Below are 20,301 nucleotides of genomic sequence, written 5' to 3' on the forward strand. Positions count from 1 at the left end.
ATGGCGGGAGTAGTGGGAAAACATACTGATAACGCGAACGGTCAAATGTAGGCAGATGCACGAAAAGTCTCATTATGGACCGCTCTCTTTCCAGTTTTTGTACAAAAAGAAGCTACGAGTACATAGTATGAAGATTGTGTTTACACCGAAACACGATTCGAAACACGAAACACTCGTAGCATTTTATCCAGTTTTTTAAATGAATTTTAAGTATGCAAATGCGATAGTTTTCGTTCCCGAAAATGGACAGATGGCGACCGTGTTCAACCCGAACCATAGTTCCAAATTTTTTGGTCTACTTGTAATAAGACTTTCAAGTGTCCATTCTTTAATGTGTCCATTCTTTTTTAAGTGTCCATTCTTTAACATGTAAACCTCGGTTTTTTTTATTAGTGTCTATCAGTGCGGGTTTGTTCGCTATGCTACAGTAATCAGCTATTTTGCCTAAATAAAAAGTAATCTGGTGTCCATGCATGTACACGAATTCGGTACCATGTACAAGTACTCTGTATGTACAATACATCTTCTTCAATCAACTCGTCGCCAGTTCTTAAATAATTGTTGTCAAACTGCAAGCAGCAAGTCGAAATTAATAAAATTCATGTTAACAGTACGTGCATACGTATCACAAAGAAACTATCACTGTAAGGCTGGCATCACGAACCGCTGCACAACCGCGTGCAGCAGTGTTCTTAGAAAACATCTTTAAAAACATGTAAAAATCAGGAATCATGGTGACATTAACCAGTCCTATAAACACAGCTGCCGACTACCAATTCAACATAATAAGAGAGTCGCGCCGCTTTCGCCGGCCACTAAAAGCTGCCGGTTCATAGGCAACAACGCCAACCCGACACAATTGCCCTTGAAGACGTCCGCCCGGATCTTGGTGGTCACCAGCGACGTCCCGCCGCGCAGCACGTCGCCCACCACCCCGAGGCGGTTGCCGGCCAGCAGCGCCACCAGGTCGGCGGTGTGGCCGCGCTGCGCCAGTCCGCACTGCAGCAGCGGTTCCGAGAAGGCGGCGATTTTGTGCACGAGACGCTCGTCTGGTTCGCGCGTTAAATCCCACACGCAGACCACGTTGTCGCTGGCCACGGAGACGAGCCGGGTCGGGCTGAGGGCCAGGAGTTGGAAGATGTCCGAGTCGTGCGCTTTCCACGTGGCGCTCATCATGCCGGTGCGCTGGTCGAACACCGAGATCACGCCTGCATAAAACGGATTCTATCGTCTTTCGCACAGCGACACAGGTTATTTTTAAAATGCCAAGAATTCAGTTTTTAGTAGTGTTCGGAAGTAGTTGCTTTGAATTAGTTGGTTCAGTGTTGCGTAAGAAGAAAAAGCGGTTTTTCGTTAACGCTGACAAAAAACCAATTCATATAAAATACATATATAAAAGTACATAATATATTCTTTCAATTTTCTATCATAAGTTCCGCTACTCTTCTACGCATGCCCATTTCGCATGTTGGGAATAAACCGAGCTTTTAGTGCCCGTGACTAGTATCCACTGCACTACGACATTTTATCGCATAGCACGAGCTGCAGTTTCGAACTGGAGTACAAGCGAGGGTGAAAATGTTTTCAGGTAACGCTAAAGCGCTTTCTTAAAGAATCTTGTAAAGAAGAGTCCGTAAGATAAATAAAGAGAAAATAAAAAAATTTAAAACAATAATAATTCAAGAAAATTTACGAAATTAAATTATACTTCTTGTTTTAAATAAAATTAATAATATGCCACAAATTCTGTGCCATCGAATACATTTTCGCGAACGTAAAGTAGAGGTACAGAAAGAAAAAGCGGCACAGTTGACCGGTTAAATTCTCTTCATTTTATCAGAAACATACCGGCGGAGAATCCGCAGGCGAACCAGGAATTATCGGGCGCCGTCACCAGACAACGAATCAAGCCGGCACTGCCGTAGGACACCTTGAACTGCCCCCCGGCGCAGGGACCCCATTTGCTGCGCACGTCGTAGCGGCTGACGTGGCACAGTTCGTCGGTGATGTATCCGATCAACAGTGTGCTGCTCGGCGAGGAAGAAGTGTCCATGCAGGTGGCTTGCGTCGGCACTTCCGGTCGGTAAACGGTCACAACGGTCCTAACGAAAGCATTGCATCTATTCCATATTGTTTTTTCGAATTTATAAGTTCCATCAAAGTATTCAGTTTATGTACTTATTTTGAATTAAATTTATCTAATTTATTCATTATTAAACCTCAATCAATTAAAAGACTGAGGTAAAAAAGTTAATTAAAAATGCCTAAATCTGTAAATAAGACTTATGGTGCACAAATTTTGTGCGCTGATTTTTCATCCAGCAAAATTAGCGCTGCGCAAAATCACACACCAGGGATCCCAAAGGTGAACCGCACCGTCACAGGACGCCGCCAGTCGTTCACGCGCCATGAACTTCAGCTCTGTAACAGGCTTTTTATGATCGACATACATTCCTTCCGCCGCCGTGGAGCTGTAGTTGCCGTCGCCGGTGTTGCGAATGGACCACAAGCGCACCGTCTTGTCCTTTCCGCCGGACATGAAGCTCACTTCCGAGTCGAACACGTACAGGCTCTTCACCGAGCCGGCATGCGCTGCAAACATTTACGAATGATAAACTGCCGTTAAACTGGAATAAAATATCATATACCGGCGAAGGTCTGCAGCGGAATCTGTTTCACGTTCCAGGCTTCATCGCGGCGATCCTGTCCGATCTCGTTCTGCCAGTAGGCCAGCCAGTTGCCGCGCAGAGCCCGATCTGCGCCCGCTTGGCTGTCGCGCAGCAATTTCGCTTCCGCCGCCTGTGATTCTCTGAAAAATACAATTTTTTTCAGTTTTCGTTAGCCGTACGTTTGTACAGATGTGTTACAAAGTGTTATCCTGCAGCGTGTAAGCTGACACATACAAAACGCAGCCACTTACTACGCTCATAAGACTACATATGAACATAAGTTCATATGTAGTCTTATGAGCGTAGTAAGTTCAAAACAAGTTCAAAAAAGTAACAAACGTAGTGCACTGCCTTACATGTCACGCACGACGGTTTAAAGACGCAGGAACATTGGATATTAGTGATAAAATAATAAATTGTAAGCTAAAGGTGCTTATTTTTACTCATTTCTTACAGTGCTACTCATTGCCATAAAGAAATAAGGTGAAAAACAAAACCGAATTTTTTCTGGCTTACTTAACTTTTTTTTTAAAAATAAAAAAAAAGAATAAATGTAAAAGCACGCCAGAAAGAACGCTAATTTTAAGAATATTCTGTTATAATATACCCGGACTCCTAACCAATGAGGAAACTGGAAGCATCATTTTAAATCCTCAGTATAAGCTGTATAACTAATATATAATTATTTTAAATTATCAGTTATTTATAATTATAATTATTTCAAATTATCCGTATAAGCACCAAACTGATTTTTTCTAATTATATACACAAAATGTTAGTAAATCTGAAAAATTTTCAGATTTACTAACAGTGAGAAAGAATATCATGTAAGGGCGGGACGCCCCACCCTCCTGAGTAGCTATTCGCTGTTTCTGGGGATTTCCACCCCGCACATTGCTGCGCTGTTTTTGACGGACCTGCAGCACAGTTGCACTGGCTGCAGGATCCTTCCTCATTAGTCTGGTGTTGCTGCGCCACGGTGCGCATTAGATTCTGCAATAAAGCCTCATCCGGGTTCACCGCTGTTCGCTGTCGAGGATACGCGTGGCGCCCATACGGCCCCGCGTTATAATCAGCATGAAAATTCTCTTTTAGTATCTCCGTACTCGTAATCGATGACATCAACATCCAGCGCACTGGCGTTCACCGCCGACGTCTGTCTCCGCAGTCCCTTCACTTCCGCTTCCTCCCCGCCGAACCGCTGACTGCGCGTCGATGCCCCGCTGTTGTGCCGGGACAACCTGGCCCCCGAAATACTAATCGACGGCTTCTCGTCGCTGCCGACGACCATGGCGTGCAGGAAATCGGAGTTGATCAGCTTCTCGTCCATGTGGAACTGTCCCAACAGCGCGCAGAAGGGGATGTACGCGTCCGAGGCCATCTCGTCGGTGAAGACGGCCTTCAGTTCCTGCAGGGTCTCCTCGCCGTCGCTGCTGTGAAAGGGCGCCGTGCTGGGCGGGGACAGGGCGGAGTCTAGGGAAAGGGTTACCGGGGTGCCCACGGTTAATTCGCCGCTGGATTGGTCTTTTTTGATGGTGATGAACGGAGAGCCGTGCGGGTCAGGGGGCGGATCACGGTTCGGCGATTTTCGGCCCGGCACCGGAATACCGTCTACAAAAACACCGCGAATCAGTGAAAGAATTGCGAAATCAAATAAAACTAATCTACAGCAACGGAGAAAGACAAAAATTAATATACCATGATTTAAAGTACAGTCGATGGTTCAGTGTTGCGGAAGAAAAATCTGTTATTCGGTGACAAAAAAAAACAGTAAAAACATTCATAATATGTATACTTTCTACTGGTTTTATTATGATTTTCGTTATTTTTTTTCGTACGCTCACTTCGCATTATTTGGATAAACCAAACTCAGGTAGACGACCACTATCCACTTCACTACGACATTGTGCTACATAGCGAACATCGCAATTTCTAGTTGCAGTACACATACACGTTAGATTGTTGGAGCGAAACTTACGCACCTATTTCCAAAATTAATTATTTCTGGTTAGGTAGGTGAAATTAGGTATTTTCAGCTGTCAATGTGCTATGCTAAAACAGTGAGCCAGAACCGTCAGAAAACCAGAGCCTCCCCCATTTTCCTATATCTGGACTGTATTCTGCGCTACATTCTACACTTTTAACTGCTCCATTTAACCACAGAGATCTCTTCAAGATTGCTGGTAATAACGTAGCGCGCGTCATGATGCGCTTATGGAAATCATACCATTTCTCAGTTATTTCAAGCGACTTTACAAAAATCGTAGAGACACCAGACCTGGCGGAGTCGGCGAAGTTGGTTGGGCGCTGTACAGCTTCGTGAACACCCCGAAAAACGTCACCAACAACGGGCTGGTAATCATTGTCCTGCAAAATGTCAGTATACACCACCAGCTAAATTTATACTATGATTTTAATACAAGAAAAACTGAAAAAGAGCAATTTCCAAACTCTAACCTGGCAGATTCCCGTCCAATGCGGCTGGCCAGCGTGTAGACCAGATTGAGCCACTTGAGCGTCAGCAACCGGCGGGTGGCGACGCCCGAGGGGAAGATGTGCAGGCCACTGGTCAGCAGTTCGACGTGGGGGTACAGGATCTCGTTGATGATCTGGAAGGGCAGGTGCTCGTACAGCGCGGCCTCCGTCACCTGAGGCAGGATCTGCTGCATCATCTCCAGACAACCCAGCAGTCCCGCTTCGTTCATCGGCGTCAGTTTCCGCAGGGCCTCCTTCACCAATTCGGCGCAGTATGAGAAGTAATGGTCCCAGATGAAGCTGCGCCCGTATAAGGAAGCAATGTCCATCAGCACCTGACTGACACCCCAGGCGGCCACATCGCCTATTCATAGAGAAGTGCGTATAAATTATAAAACAAACTCCTATCGAATATTAAAATTTGTGTTCAAATAATACAAAAAATAAATGTGGATATAAGTTTATCATTATTTGATTCTGTCTTTTTAGCCAGCGTAAATTTGGCCGCTCCTTACAACGCGCTGTATGGAGGGGAATATTATTCATGCCATCCGTAAAGGCAAAATCTAGCGCAACAACTGTGCTGCAAACTGCACAATCGGCTTACCAGGCTGCTGCTGCACTGCAGTGTTTCAAGTTCCTATTAGTATACGTAACGTAACCGCAGGTTCGGGTTGGCGGTACATTGCGTTTACGTGAACAGCAATACCACCGTCTGCTAAGGCACCAACTTCAGTATGCAACGCCGTTATTTATGAACCTGCCCAGTACAGCAACGAGTTTTTCATCTGGTTATTCGCTAAAATTCGATTAGTAAATGAATTAGTAAATAACTTTTATTTAGCGAAAGCCAAATCTTACTATTTACTTACTATTTACTATTGTAGCTGAATATTTACTTACTTTTACTAATTTCGCCATAAAACTTTACTGTTTACTACACATTTAATTTTAGGGAAGCATTTATTTAGTTTTATTTAGTAGCACATCACTAGGGAATACAATACTAATCCACTTTGTAGTGAGATCGTAGAGTAACGGCAAATAATCAGGGGTACGCATAGTGTTCGCCAAAAGCTCAAACTACTAAGCAAGCTGAACAAGCATTCGAATCGGAAGCAATCTTGGGAAAGTTTTTTTAAACAAAATTTGCATTAGCGTTGGCAAAATTTCCTGCTTTAAAGTGTCATGCATCCGACAATCTCACCCGCAACAATAATCGGCGAAATCAGATCTTCATTCTGACCGACATCCAGCTGCACCGGCTGCAGTTTTTCCTGTTCCGAGTAGCACAAGGAGAGCGACTTCAACAGATTCCCCGAAATAAACCGCGATGTCAGGACGGGACCGATTTCCTCCGCCAACCAGTTCAAGCTGCTCATCACGTGCGTTTGTACAATATCCGGTGCATCAACCATCACGTTATCCTGCAAATTAATCGTCATACTACATCATCCCGACAACAAGCATTTAAAAAATAAATACAAAAATAAAACTTTGTCTTAAATTTATCTCAATATTTATTTTTCGTTAAAAAACTATTAAAATAATGTTAGAAAAATAAATTGAAAATAAAAGAAACCCATTAAAAGTACTGACCAATACGCCACCGTTGTCGTCGTCATCTAGCGTGAAAATCTGCTCCTCCTCCACAGGAACACTATGCCCAGTTTTCCCCGTCCTCTGCAGCATTTCTTCGACATCCGCCAGTTTCTCGATCAGCGGAACCAGCCATACCCGCAGGAATACTCCCATACCCAGCCGCACGGCCACGCTCTGCAGGAATTCCGGCTGGAAGAGCTGGACATACGCGTGATAATCGGCTTTATCCGCCGGCGGGCCCTCACCGTACACCTGCTGGATCAGCGGCAACAGCATCTCGCCGAATCTGTCCACGCCGCAGTATTTCATCACGGTGTCACTGAGCACGACCAGCCACTGATGCGGCTCGCTGGACTGACTGAACAGCTGCTTGAGGAAGGTGAACGCCAGTTCCCGGTCGCATTCGTCCATGTCGTCCAGCACTTCACTCAGTATGCTGTGGTCAGCTGCAAATGGAAAAATCTCCATGAAAAAGAAGATTCTTTATTGAATCATTAAAGTTTAACTTCTAACCTCAAATCTGCGACAGTTCAGTGCATATTTTAACACCGATATCAAGAGCGTACCGTAATCTGCGCCGTTCTGCTACGACATTTTACGTCTTTCAGCCGGCGCTGTCTTAGCTCTCTTGTACTGTCTTTAGCTATCACGAACTTTCTTCGTTAATCCACAGTGAAAATTTCAAATATACTGTTAATATAAAAAAGCTAAAAGAGGTGTAATTTTTAAATCTAAATTTTAAATATCGCTTTTCAATAGTGGACACTAAAATGTTAAGAAATAATGAACTAAAAACATATAATTGTTTATACTGTAATTAATCCTAGCTAAAGGTACTTTAGAAAAATTTGCTCTGCTAACCTGTCAACGCGATGGTAGCCGCATACTGATGGAATTTCTGCATGTACCGGGGAAAGGGAAGAATCCTCTCACAATCCGCCAGAATCTGCTCTGCTCCATAGGGAAACACTTTGCTGCTGAGCAAGGCTCGCACCGCCCCACCCAGCTCCGCCGGTAATTTATTCTCCACTGCGGCGAAGGTTTTCTTCGTATAAGCCACTCGCTTCGATAGCACGGAAAAGGACGGGAAGTAATGCGGCATGTGACTGGACGCGAAGATATCCACGGCTAGGCACGTCACGCTCTGCAGATCATTGCGTAAATAATACAGTACCGTCTCGGGTTGTTTCAGCGGAGGGACGAAATCGTCCAGTAGCTTCGGCTGCTCTTTATCCACCGATATGCAAAAGTCAATGAGGACCTCCAAGTTTTCCAAATGCTCCAGTGGGCTCACTATTAAGAACATCAAAGCATTTCACTTTAGATACAACGGATGCTGCAAAATGCTATTTAAACATCATCCACCTCATTTTGCGTTTCCTCACATATAATAACATTACTACTTCAACTAAAAACATCCTTATTTCTAATTAAAACCGTCCAGAAAAATAGACCCAATAACAAATCCGCGAAATTGGACAATAAAATATACAAGTACAAAACCTAAAAAAATATTAAAAAAATATTACAGTACAGTAAGAAACAAAAATGGAGAAAATTCTGCGTAAGCGAAGGAAGCTGTGCCTGCTTCCACAAAAAAGTAATTATTCATGTAATCAAGTTTTCCACTGCCAAAACTGTACGAGCCACGATTGTCAGAGTGCATTTTGTAAACCGCTTGGCGACCCGACGACGCTGCGATCTGACTACGATTCCTGACTAAATCAGCAGCTTCCATGTTCTTACAGTGCGCGGATTGATTCATCGAGCAAGTTTTTAAAACGCCGGACTCCGTAGTAAATCAGTAACATAATCAGTCAATTTTTAAATTCCAGCCGTCAATGAAAAAAATCATCTATGGACCAGGATGCGCAATAATAAACTAATTGCACTCACATGTTTCGCACATATTCCCATTCTCTATAGGCAGCGCCATCTCCACATTATCCACCGACACATCATCTCCAGAGTCCTCCTTTCCCACACTCAAATTATCCCCGCTGCTCCGCCTCTTCATGCCCTTCGCGCTGACCTTTATCAAGGGAATCGGCTCGCGGGCAAACCAAGGCAGTACCCGGAATTTTGCTGGATGCGCCACCGCGAATAACTGCTGGATGCCATGATTCTTCAGCCCCCGGGGCGGCAGGTGCATCGAGAGTACCACGTTCTTGGCCTCGATGGCTTCCTTGCCGGTCAGTTTGTAGCCCGAAGTTCAAGTCGATCCAGTGGTGGAGATGCTGCGACACGTAGTCGCTTTCCAGGGCAGCCCTGTGAAACTGCAGGAAGGCGCGGACGTCGGGACACCAGGGCGGGACGGCCAGGTCCGGGAGATCGGGGTGGATGGACTGGAAGATGGTCGGGTCGGAGAAGAACTCGGGGATGCACTCGTCACACGACCAACGGTATAAGCGCTCCATTCTACAGACACCAGTAACCAGTAACCACTATTCCTAATGACTATGGTGAACTGTTTCGTCGAAACTAAAGTTGTTTTTTCAACCGATATATAGAATATGCGTAGACCGTAGTCAGCTGATCACTACGTGTATTCTTCCAAGTTGTATTTTTATTACTATTTTTCGTAAGTAAGCTTTTACTGATTAAGTATTGTCGAGGTTAGGCTTCCCTTGAAAAACTCTGTGGCCGCGTAACGCGTTTACGTCTATGAAAATCGTTTAACTTGCAATCTAGTTAAAAGTTAATAACGGATCGGATGTAAAAGCAACTAGGAAATTAAAAAAACTTGATTTGATAGTCGGACTGTCCAACTTGGGCTTAACTTAAACATCTTATTTATACGTACAACCTAATGCCGGATTGGAATGAGCGCCCACACACTACAATTCATTGACACATTTTATAAGAATATGTTATTAGCTTTAGTTGACTGATACTCTGGTAAATTTGTAAATACGTAAAATCGTCGTAAATACTAAAATATACAACAAGAGCGAAATCAATAAAATCTTATCTTCTACATTCTATCTAACGTCATCAGCTGCAGCATACGTGCACATTCTAATAAGTCTCAACCTATTCTGTACGTCCTGATTCACCACTACAAATATTCTTAGCAACAAATTTTATTTAAAAAGACGCATATTCCGTGTCCGCCGGGCCACGGAGTACGACAATTTTAACACACACAGCTAATCTAAACTTACGTGGATGGATATTCCGCCGGCACCCAGCGTTTGCGCACGTGCTGACACAGCACACTCTTGGGAATCCTGCGTGCTTTATAGATGTAGAAGGTCAGATCGCTGAACGTCTCGGGAATGTGATGCGCCAGCATTCCGTTGTCGGAGGCTTGGTAGGTCAAATCCAGCTGGTGATCACCTTTGGTCAGACGGTACTTGGAGCGGGTCAGATCGCGGTAGCCCTCGGTGGAGGAGCTGAAGTCCACCACCCACGGCATGATCGGATGGTAGTCGGGATGGCCGAAGCAGCGTCCGGCTGCCCGGTTCAAAGCCAGAAGGTACTCGAAGTTGGTAATCTTTCCCAAACACCATAATGTCTACAAAACATTATGAGAAATCAAAATCTAAATATCAACGAATAATTTAAATACAAATGACTAATCTAAATATCAACGATATGGATACAAAAGCAGCTAAACAAAAACAGACAAAAATGTAACTCCATATTCTAACACGAAATATTTATATCTTAATTATTGGACCATACACCATACAGAAAATATCCGATCCACCACTTAAGCAGCCCATGCACTACCATATATTCATCAATTCAGTCCAACGCCATCTCCCATAAAACGCCAGCCAAGGTATAACAACCTTCCCTACAGTATATCATGCATCAACAACAGTGCTTTTATGCGCACCTGTAATCCGGACAACTTTAAAAATTCGCAATGAAAGCCACCGAGAAATTCAAAAAACAGTCTGCAAAAAGTATTTCATAATCGATAATGAATCTGTCAACAGCAGCTCAGTCTCAAATGGCCATAAGCTTTGTTCGAGCTATTGCACTACGATTCCACACTATGCGGAAGCAAAAGAGAAACCTGCGGAAATTAACTGCTCACTTCTCGTCCCTTTTCATCGGAATCACTTTAAAAATAAACGTAAACAAGAACGACAAAAATTCAGTAGTAATTAGTAAACTAACCGTCCACTCGGAGATTTTCCCAGCATCCACATCTTCCGGATCCTCCTTCCGCTTCGTCTCTTCTTCACCGGCACTTTCGTCCTTGATAACCAAGCGAATGAGCTCCTCAAACAATCGGATCGGCTTCATTTCCAGCCACATATCGTGCCGCACAACGAAATCCGTTAATCCCACATTGCCGGCGAGAAATCCCTTTCTCTGCACGGCCGCCACCGCCTGGATGCACTGGTACAGGATGAAATACTTGGCCGCATCGCAGGCCAGCAGGTTACTGGAGAAACGCAGGCAGTCGATGATGGTAAAGGGACGGTACGGGAGGGCCACCAGGAAATGGTCAACCATACAGGCAACAAAATATGGACGGAGAATATTCGGAGGAGTCGCCGGCGGCACTAAAATTAACCCATGGCTGTGCAGCAAGAAAAGTATCTATACGATTCACATGGAAACGATTTACAACAACAGCAAACACGGTGGCATTTAATGTATGCGATTAATGTGAACCGATCAGCATGTATGTAGCAATATCTTCGAAACAAAAAAGTTGAAACCGTTTCAAATCATTCCATCATTATAAGACGCTATTTGCTATACAGTCTATGCGTAATTTATGAGAGTAATAAACCTCCATTTCCGAGACCTGAATCGTTTACCACTTCACTACGATTACACACCATGGCAAAGTATCGAAAACACATACATATTATGATATTTCCGCTGCTGAATTAGAATAGTTCAAGCGTATTATTTTAAAAACATTATTTAGTTAGTTCAAAGCTTCGCAGGAGAATTTTATACGTGTATGGACCAATGCCCCAATTATATGGAAGCACGTCTTGCAAGCCCCTTAGAACTTTTTCGCATCAGTATTTTACAATTTTTATTAAATTTTACACACTAATGTTGCTTTTTACAGGTACACGTTTTCGTTTTTAAAGAATACAGTCATGTTGCCCATTACTGCGATTTTAAAACTACGCAAACGCGCTACTGTTCAGCCTGCAAAGCTGCAATTCGTGCAAAGAATTCAAGCTGACATTTTAACATCACTGGCTGAATTTACCGATTGACGCTCGCCCGGAAAAGTCCAAAAAGGGGCAGGACAGGACCGACTGACACACTTCCGCCACGATATCGCCGGCCATTTCGTAGACGGGTTGCGGGAGGGGCGCGATCACCGCCTGGATGCTTTTGGGATGTTTGCGCAGAACGGCGGCATTCTGTGCTTCACCTTGCATTGCCTAGAACAAAAAGCAGACACCAGTAGAAAACAAAAAGGGGAAGTGACGCGGACTGCTCCGATGGCACCGGGGATATCACGCTCGGAGAAAGCTGAAAATCGGATGCTGCATGTATATTCCGGACATACCGAAATCCGCGAAAAATAGTTGTCTTCCGTCCCATCACCATTCTCGATCATTTCCGGAAACCTACAAATATAACTAGGTATCTGAATTATGCCAAATAATTCTTCAACCGTGTATCCAGATAAAAATATAGCAACATAAAACTGTGAAATGCAAAAGAGCCGTAATAAATCTCATCCCCAAAATTTCAGAAATAATAAATTAATATTAAATAATTTAGTACGTAATCTTGCCGTTAAGTTTTGTTGCTGGAAAACCGGCGATTCCCCAGAAAACCATTCAAATTATTTTCTTTTTATTATTATAAAATAACCGAAATCGCTGCTAACTCATGTCTATTTCTTGTAAGGTATACTCGCTTTCGACTTTGCTAGCCTGACGAAAAACAAAACAAAACACATACACAAGAAAAATTAGGAAAATTTAGCTACTCAGAACACTGGGTAAATACTTCCATGCACTCAAGGAATCCCCTTGTTACTGCAATCAACAACACTACTGTGTGATGCCGTTTAAAAAACAAATTCTATCAACGGGAAAAATCAAAATTGTGATCAACAATAATCCTGCCACGAAGACTCTGCATAGGAACAACACCGCTACTGAGCCAGCGCACTACGATTGCTCACATTGGATCTAACCTGCGTAAAGCATTGCAGTCAAGTTTTAACTACGGTTCAAAATCGCAGTTCAAAACGTTTCACATTTCAGACTACAAATCAATCGTTTTTCCCATGTAAACGTTTTTTTTTAAACGACGCTTCGAAGAATTCGAAACGAGAAATTTATTTCTGTAAATTAATGTTTTTAATACTCTTACATAGAAAAATTAATCAAATTAAAGGCTCACTCCATAAAATATAATGAATCGCGACGAAAATAACGATACAGCAGTAGACATTAATTAGCTACTAACATTTTATTTAATTTTCTTTATATCGGAAAAACATGGGCAAATAAATTCAAAATTTTATTTCATATCGTTGGAAAACGGTTCAAAAAGTTTGAATTTCGACTTTGCATTTAACTTTTTATTTTTGGACGCAAAATCTAATGACGAACCTCTGTACAGACGCCGACGGCAGTAAGGGAACATAAAACATTTCCACAAAAATCCATTCCGTCCCGTCCTTGGCGTGAATTCTCCCCGTTCCGGAGGCTGCCACGGGAGGCTGACTCAGCAGCAACTCCACTTCGATGTCGCTCAACTCGGGCAGCACAGGTGCGTCTTGGAAGCAGGCACGACGCGTGTTGGACGCCACCAAATGCAGCAGCCACTCTTCCTGCACCTGTAGCACCCCACAAAAAATGCATAATCAATTCAGCAATCAGAAAAAAAGATTGCGATGTGCAAAAAGTAGACAACATGTTCAGCGTTTGCTGGGGTTTGGTTTTCTAAGCATACTTCTGCATCGCAAGCTGCTGCATTCAGAAGTTAAAACTGGCGAAACTTTTACAAGTAAAAGCCTACCAAACATAAACAGCGAGTGGGAGGATTGTCTCCATCGGAATGAGCATTGTGAAAGATATCGGAATCCAGAATACGAATGTGACTTTTGGGAATACAGAGATCGATTTCTGGGAATGTGCAGTTAGACATTTTTCAACGCTGCGCACACACGTCGCGCTATAAAATCATCTGGGAACTTGATTATCACACAATCCCATATTCAGTAAAGATCCAACACCAAACTAAAAAAATTCTCAAGTTCTGGAAACTGCAGGTGCCATTAAAATCACTAGTTTCAGTTGGAAAGAATTCTGAATGCGAAAGAAATCTTTTGAAACACGATGATACGAGCAAACCAAACGTGTACAGAGATATGTGCACATCATGATGAAATTCGTGACGGTGAAGATTTGACTGGCCCATAGACACATATGCTATAACAAATTTTCAAAATTCATAACTGTTAATTTTCGCGTTAATGTTTTTGAATATGCTTTAAAATACAGAATAATATATACTAGTAGGCATAACAAATGTTTTTTTCGATTTTATTTTAGGGTTGCGCACTATGTGCCTACGTAATTAGCATGGCTGTCTATGGAGAAGTCATTTAATTTGATTTAAAGATTTCTCGTAGGCGGCTATGTTAACCACGTATGCTCTCAGTGCCAAACCTTAAGACGGAAACAGAAAAAATCGTTTTGCCTAATAGTAGATATTATTCTATATTTTTAAAGCATACTCACAAAACATTAACGCGAAAATTAACAAAGTTATGAATTTTTGAAAATTTAAGTTATAGCATATGTGTCTATGGGCCAGCGTCAAATCTTCACCGTCACGAATTTTATTGCGCAATCATGATGTGGTGCACTGGCATATCTCTGTACACACCAAACGTATAACTCGTGCTGTCACACTGCAGTGACTACTGCACCATGCTGCATCAGCTGTTTGGAGTGGCGTAGTGTGGCGAATACGTACCGGGGGAATGTGCCCTACAGCGTCTGCATTAACCAACTCACAGCAGTCATTTCCGGTTGCATGCTTCGCTGCGCCAAACAACTTGAAAAAATTCTGCTTCTGTTTCTACTACCCTAGGGACTTTTTTCAATTTTTATAGACTTCCATTTTTGTCGTTGTAAAGTAGCTTCTCGATTATGAGCTTCCGTTCAGCAAACTGAAACCTGATTTTTGTAAAAGATCGACAGTTTGAAGGTATTCGAAGGGATTCCGTGGAGAGTTCTTCGACTTCATTTTATCTGTGCTGCTTTGCAGTCTTTGCTATACAGAGACACTGATAACCAGCCCGTGCATAATTTGGAGCTGTTGACTGTTTGTCCGTTCTGATGGAGTCAGCCGCTCCGCAAACTACCTCCGCTGCCACGGCATTAATCAGTCCCTCGCCGGCGCTGAGTGCCCGCAAGGAGAAACGCCGACAATGGTGGGCTAGCAGTCTGGAGAAGCGGCTGAATCCCGCGGAGACCACTGCGGATTCTGTAGGTCCCAGTCCCACGAACGTGACGAACCCTCCAGCCCCAGGTACTTCAGCTCGCACCGTGTTTACCATGCGGAATGAACTATTCTGTCATTTTTGTCACCAGACATACCTCATTCTGATGACAAGAGAAAAGATCGCGAGAAACGCCGACGCGAGATCATCGACCGACAGCGACAGAAAGAAACTGGTAAAATTAAAAACCGACGCAAAATGTAGTTACTTTTCGTAGTGATAATCAGCTAATAGATCTAATCTCAGTAAAGAGGTAAATAAAATACAAAAATTTTTAAGGTGATAAATGATTCCCAAAACGCTGTAGACAGTGATAGTGCTTCGCGAAATACACCAACTATTTTTTTTTATTTTCGAGCATATGGATATTATGGATGACTGCACCGAATAATTTTGCACTTAATTTTTTAGCTGAGAATGGACAAAACGGCGAGGATGAAGCCTCGCGACGTCGGCAAGATAAAAAGTTTATCGTATTTGTTGGACAAATTCCTTTTGATACGAAGGAAGAGGAGGTGAAGCGGAGATTTGAAGAAATCGCTAAACCAGGTACGATCGTTACCGAAATCCTTTTTTTCCGTTCTATATTTGGTCCTGGGTTAGGTAGACTGTCAGTGGTGTGGTTTAGAAGACTTAAAAACGATAATTCCATTCGTATCTCATTAGATCAGAAGATTTTGTGTTACTGCAGTACTGTTTTAAATTGTAACTGTATAGAAAATAAGAAGATCTTCAAAAACCGTTTTGTTGACTTTTTTTGTGAACTTTGGGATTACTGAATATTTTCTTGTGATCGCAGAAAAAATCAAAAATTTCCGCTGGGCCACCCATCCCACAAGCAAGCGCTTCAAGGGATTCGCCTACGTGGAATTTTCCAACAAAGGCGCTTACCGGGTTGGTATCGCATTTTTAGTAATTTTTTTAATTTTTTTTGCCAGATTTTTATTGTTGATTCATACATTTAGCGCGCGTTTGAACTGCACAACACGGTGATCAACGGCCGTCCCATCAACGTGGAGGCGACGAATCCTGGCGGACGCAAAAGTAGATTTCGCAAGGACAAACTGAAGTCTCTCTCCACCAGCTTCCAGCAGAAAGCCAAAGAGGCGCTGGAGCGCAAAGAACGCGACGCTGCCAAGTGCAGAAAGCCGAAACCACCATTGAATGAATCTACTGAAGAAACTAAAGTGACAGCTGAAACAGAAGAAAAATCCACTGCGGTTGATGAGAAAACCCACCCCGATGAAATAAATCAGAAGAAGTCTTCGAAAAAGAACAGCGAACGAAGAAAGCGTCCTGAGACCGAGGAAGTTGAATCCGGCGGAGCAGAAAAAGCCTCCCCATTTGTGCGGTTACCAAAGAAGCCGAAAACTGGTGAAACTCCTGTCGATTTTCAAAATTCTCATCCAGGAAGCAATGAAAAACCACCGGAAGTCAAAAATGAGCCAACTCCGGATTTTAAAAAGGGAAAAAATGCCCCGAAAAATTTCCCGCCGCGAGGGAGTTTTGGTGCGATGAATCAGCGTCATTCGGAGACGGCGAAAGCGTTCCCGAAGGTTTCAGGTGTTAAGCCCAGGGAAGCGCATCTCGCGGGGTTGGGCAAGCCGAAAGTGCATATTAAATTTGAATGAATGAAATTTGTTTACTTGTGCTGAAAATTGGTTTTGTATTGATTTTGACCGCCTTTGTCGTTTGATACCGGACAGCGTGAATTAGAGAACAAACTAAAATGAGAAAAGCTAACCAAATAGTGGACCTAATTAAAGCGCATCTGCAAGATAAAATTAGTAATTTCACGTAAAATGCATAACCATAATAATCATTGCAAGTAATATTACCAGCACCTGTTTTTCTTTCCTAAATGCTGATGAAGGGTATTTCAAAAATGCCAAGTTAATCATTTCAGGAACGTGAAGACTTTTAAGAATGTGAACGAATAATTTTAATATTAAGATTTTTTAAAGACCCAGAAACATAAATCAAGAGATATCGTCAGGGAAAAGAAAATATCAGTACTCGTAATCATGTACGAGGTACATATCTATATATGATATAATAACGTACAATACATGCATAAATTTGTAAAACGATACAATTCGCTCATACCTATCGTGAACAGTCCTGCACTATGTATGTACCATATTTCCTAGTTCCTACCTAGTCAATATTTCTTTTGAATGGTTATAGTTGTATACAATTTGGCACTAAAATTATGACTAACCGTAAGACAGTGTTGTTCGATAATAATACTAAATTTTAGTAGTGATATCGGATTACGTATTCTCACAACACAAGAATGACCACCATACGAATTTTTAACCCATATTAATCATAAATTATTTTTGGAGCACAACTGCGTATGGCCAGTACAATTTCTGAAATGAATATACAGTACTGCGATGACTACATCCTCTTAATGGAATAGTATAGAATTACAATACGAGGACTAAAACTCCAAAGCAGCCCAGTCAGTCGTGCATCCAATCGGCATAAGTAATTAAAATGGTCTGGAGCGTGATAACCCTATAATGGGCGGTAATACAACCTTAACAGCGGTGTTAAACGGCCCTCCAATGACAGCACTGACGCACTAATAATAATGGTACCGGGAAGACCCAGATCAATGCACAACCATTGCACTGTCTTCCCGGAAGAAGTACGTATGTTAAACTGCGTTATCAGGAGAAACCCTATCCCCTAGCGGTGTGCACACCCAGTAATGAAAATAATGTATACCGGCTCCACTGAAACCGTCTCAGTGCGGCTAAAAACAGTGTCTGGCACAATCTGCGAAATTATTCTCCTTCGTTCTTTTGAAATTAACGTTGTTTTTCTTCCGCCACACGGCGTTCGAAAGCTATTGGTGTTTGTTGTCGCAGAGGTCATTTGTGGCTTTTCTCGCTAATTAAAATTCATGATGAATTTGACCAGCGCCAACACAACCCAGCCCTTCAAAATCACGGATCTAATCGGGCATTCCGAATTCTTCGCGTTTATGGCTATCTATCTGACCGTATGTTTTGTGGGTAGCATTGGCAACTTTGTCACCACCGTGGCTATTTTGGCCAATCAGCATATTTGTCGCAGTTGCGGTTTCCTCATTGGTCACTGCATGATTCCCTGTACGATACTCGGCGTAATCAACGCCGTCATTTGTATCCTGGACCACCGGAAAATCATCCTAGACGAGACGATCACGACCACCCAAGGGGCGCTCATCTCCTGGCTGCAGATGACGGCTTTCGGGGCGTTGTGGTGGATGGAACTGTGCATTGCGGTTAATCGCATGGTGGCCATCTGCCTACCGCAAAACTACCGGCAAATCTCTGATAAAACCACCATGACCTTTATGGTGCTGTTTGCTTGGCTTGTCGGCGGGACGAACGCCATGTTCGGGTGTTTCGGAATCGGTGTACGGTATGTGGTGTCGCCGTTGGGCAACCCCGCGACGAAGCAAGTGGACGAAAGTGGAGCGTTTTTCAATATTATCCGTTTGTATTTGCCGGCTTCGTTAGCGGCGGGCTGCTACCTGGTGACCTATGTGCAGTTGTTGGCGTTCCGGCGCAAGCGCGGCGCCGAGGTGAATGATTGGATGGGGTCCAGTGAAAAGGTCAAGCGGATGAAATCTAGGACGCAGCGGCTGCGCACGGCTAATATGGTGTTTGTGGCGTTCCTATGGAATTCGTTCTGCTCGTTGAGCATTGCAGTATGCTTGGCGTTGCTACCGGACGCTTTCTCCCGGACCCCGATGCTGATTTTGTGGATATCGTTGCTCATTACTTTTGGATATGTTGCGAATCCGGTAAAGTGCCCGCTGATTAGCACTTGAATGTTAACGATATATACGATATACTGTAACCTTTTAAAAAGACTCGCCTGCGTGTAATAAAGCGCTTCTCTTTATACAAGCTTTTATACCAGCGTGACTGTCGATAACAAGTATAATAATCTTATATTTTAAATTTATATAGTATATACGGATACCACGTCCTAATTCTAACACAAGACTTTCGCTTTACGTAGGTTATATTCTGCGTAATGAACGACGATTATAAAATCGCCATAACCAGGCAAGCGAAATCCGGAATGTGCTTGGCACTTACATACAGAACGAGAAGCCGATCACGTCTTTCCGATACCGGTCATCATGGATCAGGAACTGTTTACAACTGATTGTCCTGCGCGTGTTTTGAGTGTGATATACGCTTCGTAATAATCTCTCTTTATTCCAATCGTGCTTTCCAATAATCCATCTTGGACACGGAAATGTAGTATGATTAAACCTGTTGTCAATAAGTGGCAACAGAGTTTCGATTAAAAACTGTTTTGCGTCAAATACTGGAAATGATATATTCCGGTTTTTGTCTTACGATTGCTAACTATTTCGCGAGTATTAGCCGAAGATGCTCCATCTAATTAGAGTATTAAACACCGATAGTGATGATTCGAGGCTTCTTTGAACGCATTCCAGCCTACAATTTCCCGTTGCAGCCCACAAGTCAGCAAGTATGGAACTCGACTTTATAATGAGTAATGACATCGATTTTCCTGCTTGACAAGCCACTTGGCCATTGTATTATTAAGTAAAATACTGATATATAGAGTACTGGCTGATAATCTGTGGGTACGAAAGATGCGATCAGACCAGATTTACCATAAAACATTAGGTGAGTACCATGTACCCATCAGGCGAGAGGGTCAATCCGAGCGGCAGACATGGACCATGGTTAGCCGGAAATTGGCACACCTGAAGTTAACCTTATGTAAGTCGGAACTGAAGCCAGTACATTTTCCTGGTAATGTCGGTTAATGGCGTCAGCGAAAGCGTTAAATGGCTTCAACAACCTGCGTCGAATGTAAGGCAAAGAATAATTATCTTTTCTTGGAAAGCAATAACGATGTCGAACGTACTGTCGATACACGACCGATTCCTTGGATGAAAAGCGAAATATGTACTCTGTACAAGCAGCTGCATGCGAACGAATGTTTTAATGTCGCCAAAGAAGTACAATCGACATAAATTTCGGCAGTACTTGGCTTAACTAACCAGTAATTTCCAACATTGCTTTTTCTCAAAAATAGACAATTTCTTTT

At 42.9% G+C, this 20,301-nt stretch overlaps 2 protein-coding genes across 2 annotated transcripts; one reads left to right on the forward strand and one right to left on the reverse strand.

The window, feature by feature from the left end:
* Positions 1 to 532: 532 nt before the first annotated feature.
* On the reverse strand, positions 533 to 14,029 carry LOC129592217 (WD repeat-containing protein 81-like). Its single transcript, XM_055488188.1, is given in 18 exon segments — positions 533 to 1,208; positions 1,849 to 2,102; positions 2,352 to 2,592; positions 2,649 to 2,809; positions 3,776 to 4,280; positions 4,948 to 5,036; positions 5,127 to 5,508; positions 6,352 to 6,571; positions 6,744 to 7,192; positions 7,608 to 8,039; positions 8,643 to 8,952; positions 8,954 to 9,164; positions 9,911 to 10,263; positions 10,878 to 11,269; positions 11,941 to 12,118; positions 12,247 to 12,307; positions 13,307 to 13,533; positions 13,716 to 14,029. Coding segments are annotated over 18 exon segments (5,025 nt in total). The 5' UTR covers positions 13,845 to 14,029; the 3' UTR covers positions 533 to 777.
* Positions 14,030 to 14,789: 760 nt separating this feature from the next.
* On the forward strand, positions 14,790 to 16,970 carry LOC129592221 (uncharacterized). The gene is made up of 6 exons (XM_055488196.1): positions 14,790 to 14,912; positions 14,973 to 15,236; positions 15,299 to 15,382; positions 15,619 to 15,756; positions 16,007 to 16,101; positions 16,173 to 16,970. Exons 2-6 carry the CDS (start codon positions 15,044 to 15,046, stop codon positions 16,836 to 16,838), a joined length of 1,176 nt encoding a protein of 391 aa, XP_055344171.1. The 5' UTR covers positions 14,790 to 14,912; positions 14,973 to 15,043; the 3' UTR covers positions 16,839 to 16,970.
* The last annotated feature ends 3,331 nt before the right edge of the window (positions 16,971 to 20,301 follow it).

Source organism: Paramacrobiotus metropolitanus, unplaced genomic scaffold (assembly GCF_019649055.1).
Source record: "Paramacrobiotus metropolitanus isolate TYO unplaced genomic scaffold, Prichtersi_v1.0 Parri_scaffold0000050, whole genome shotgun sequence".
NCBI lineage: Eukaryota > Metazoa > Tardigrada > Eutardigrada > Parachela > Macrobiotidae > Paramacrobiotus > Paramacrobiotus metropolitanus.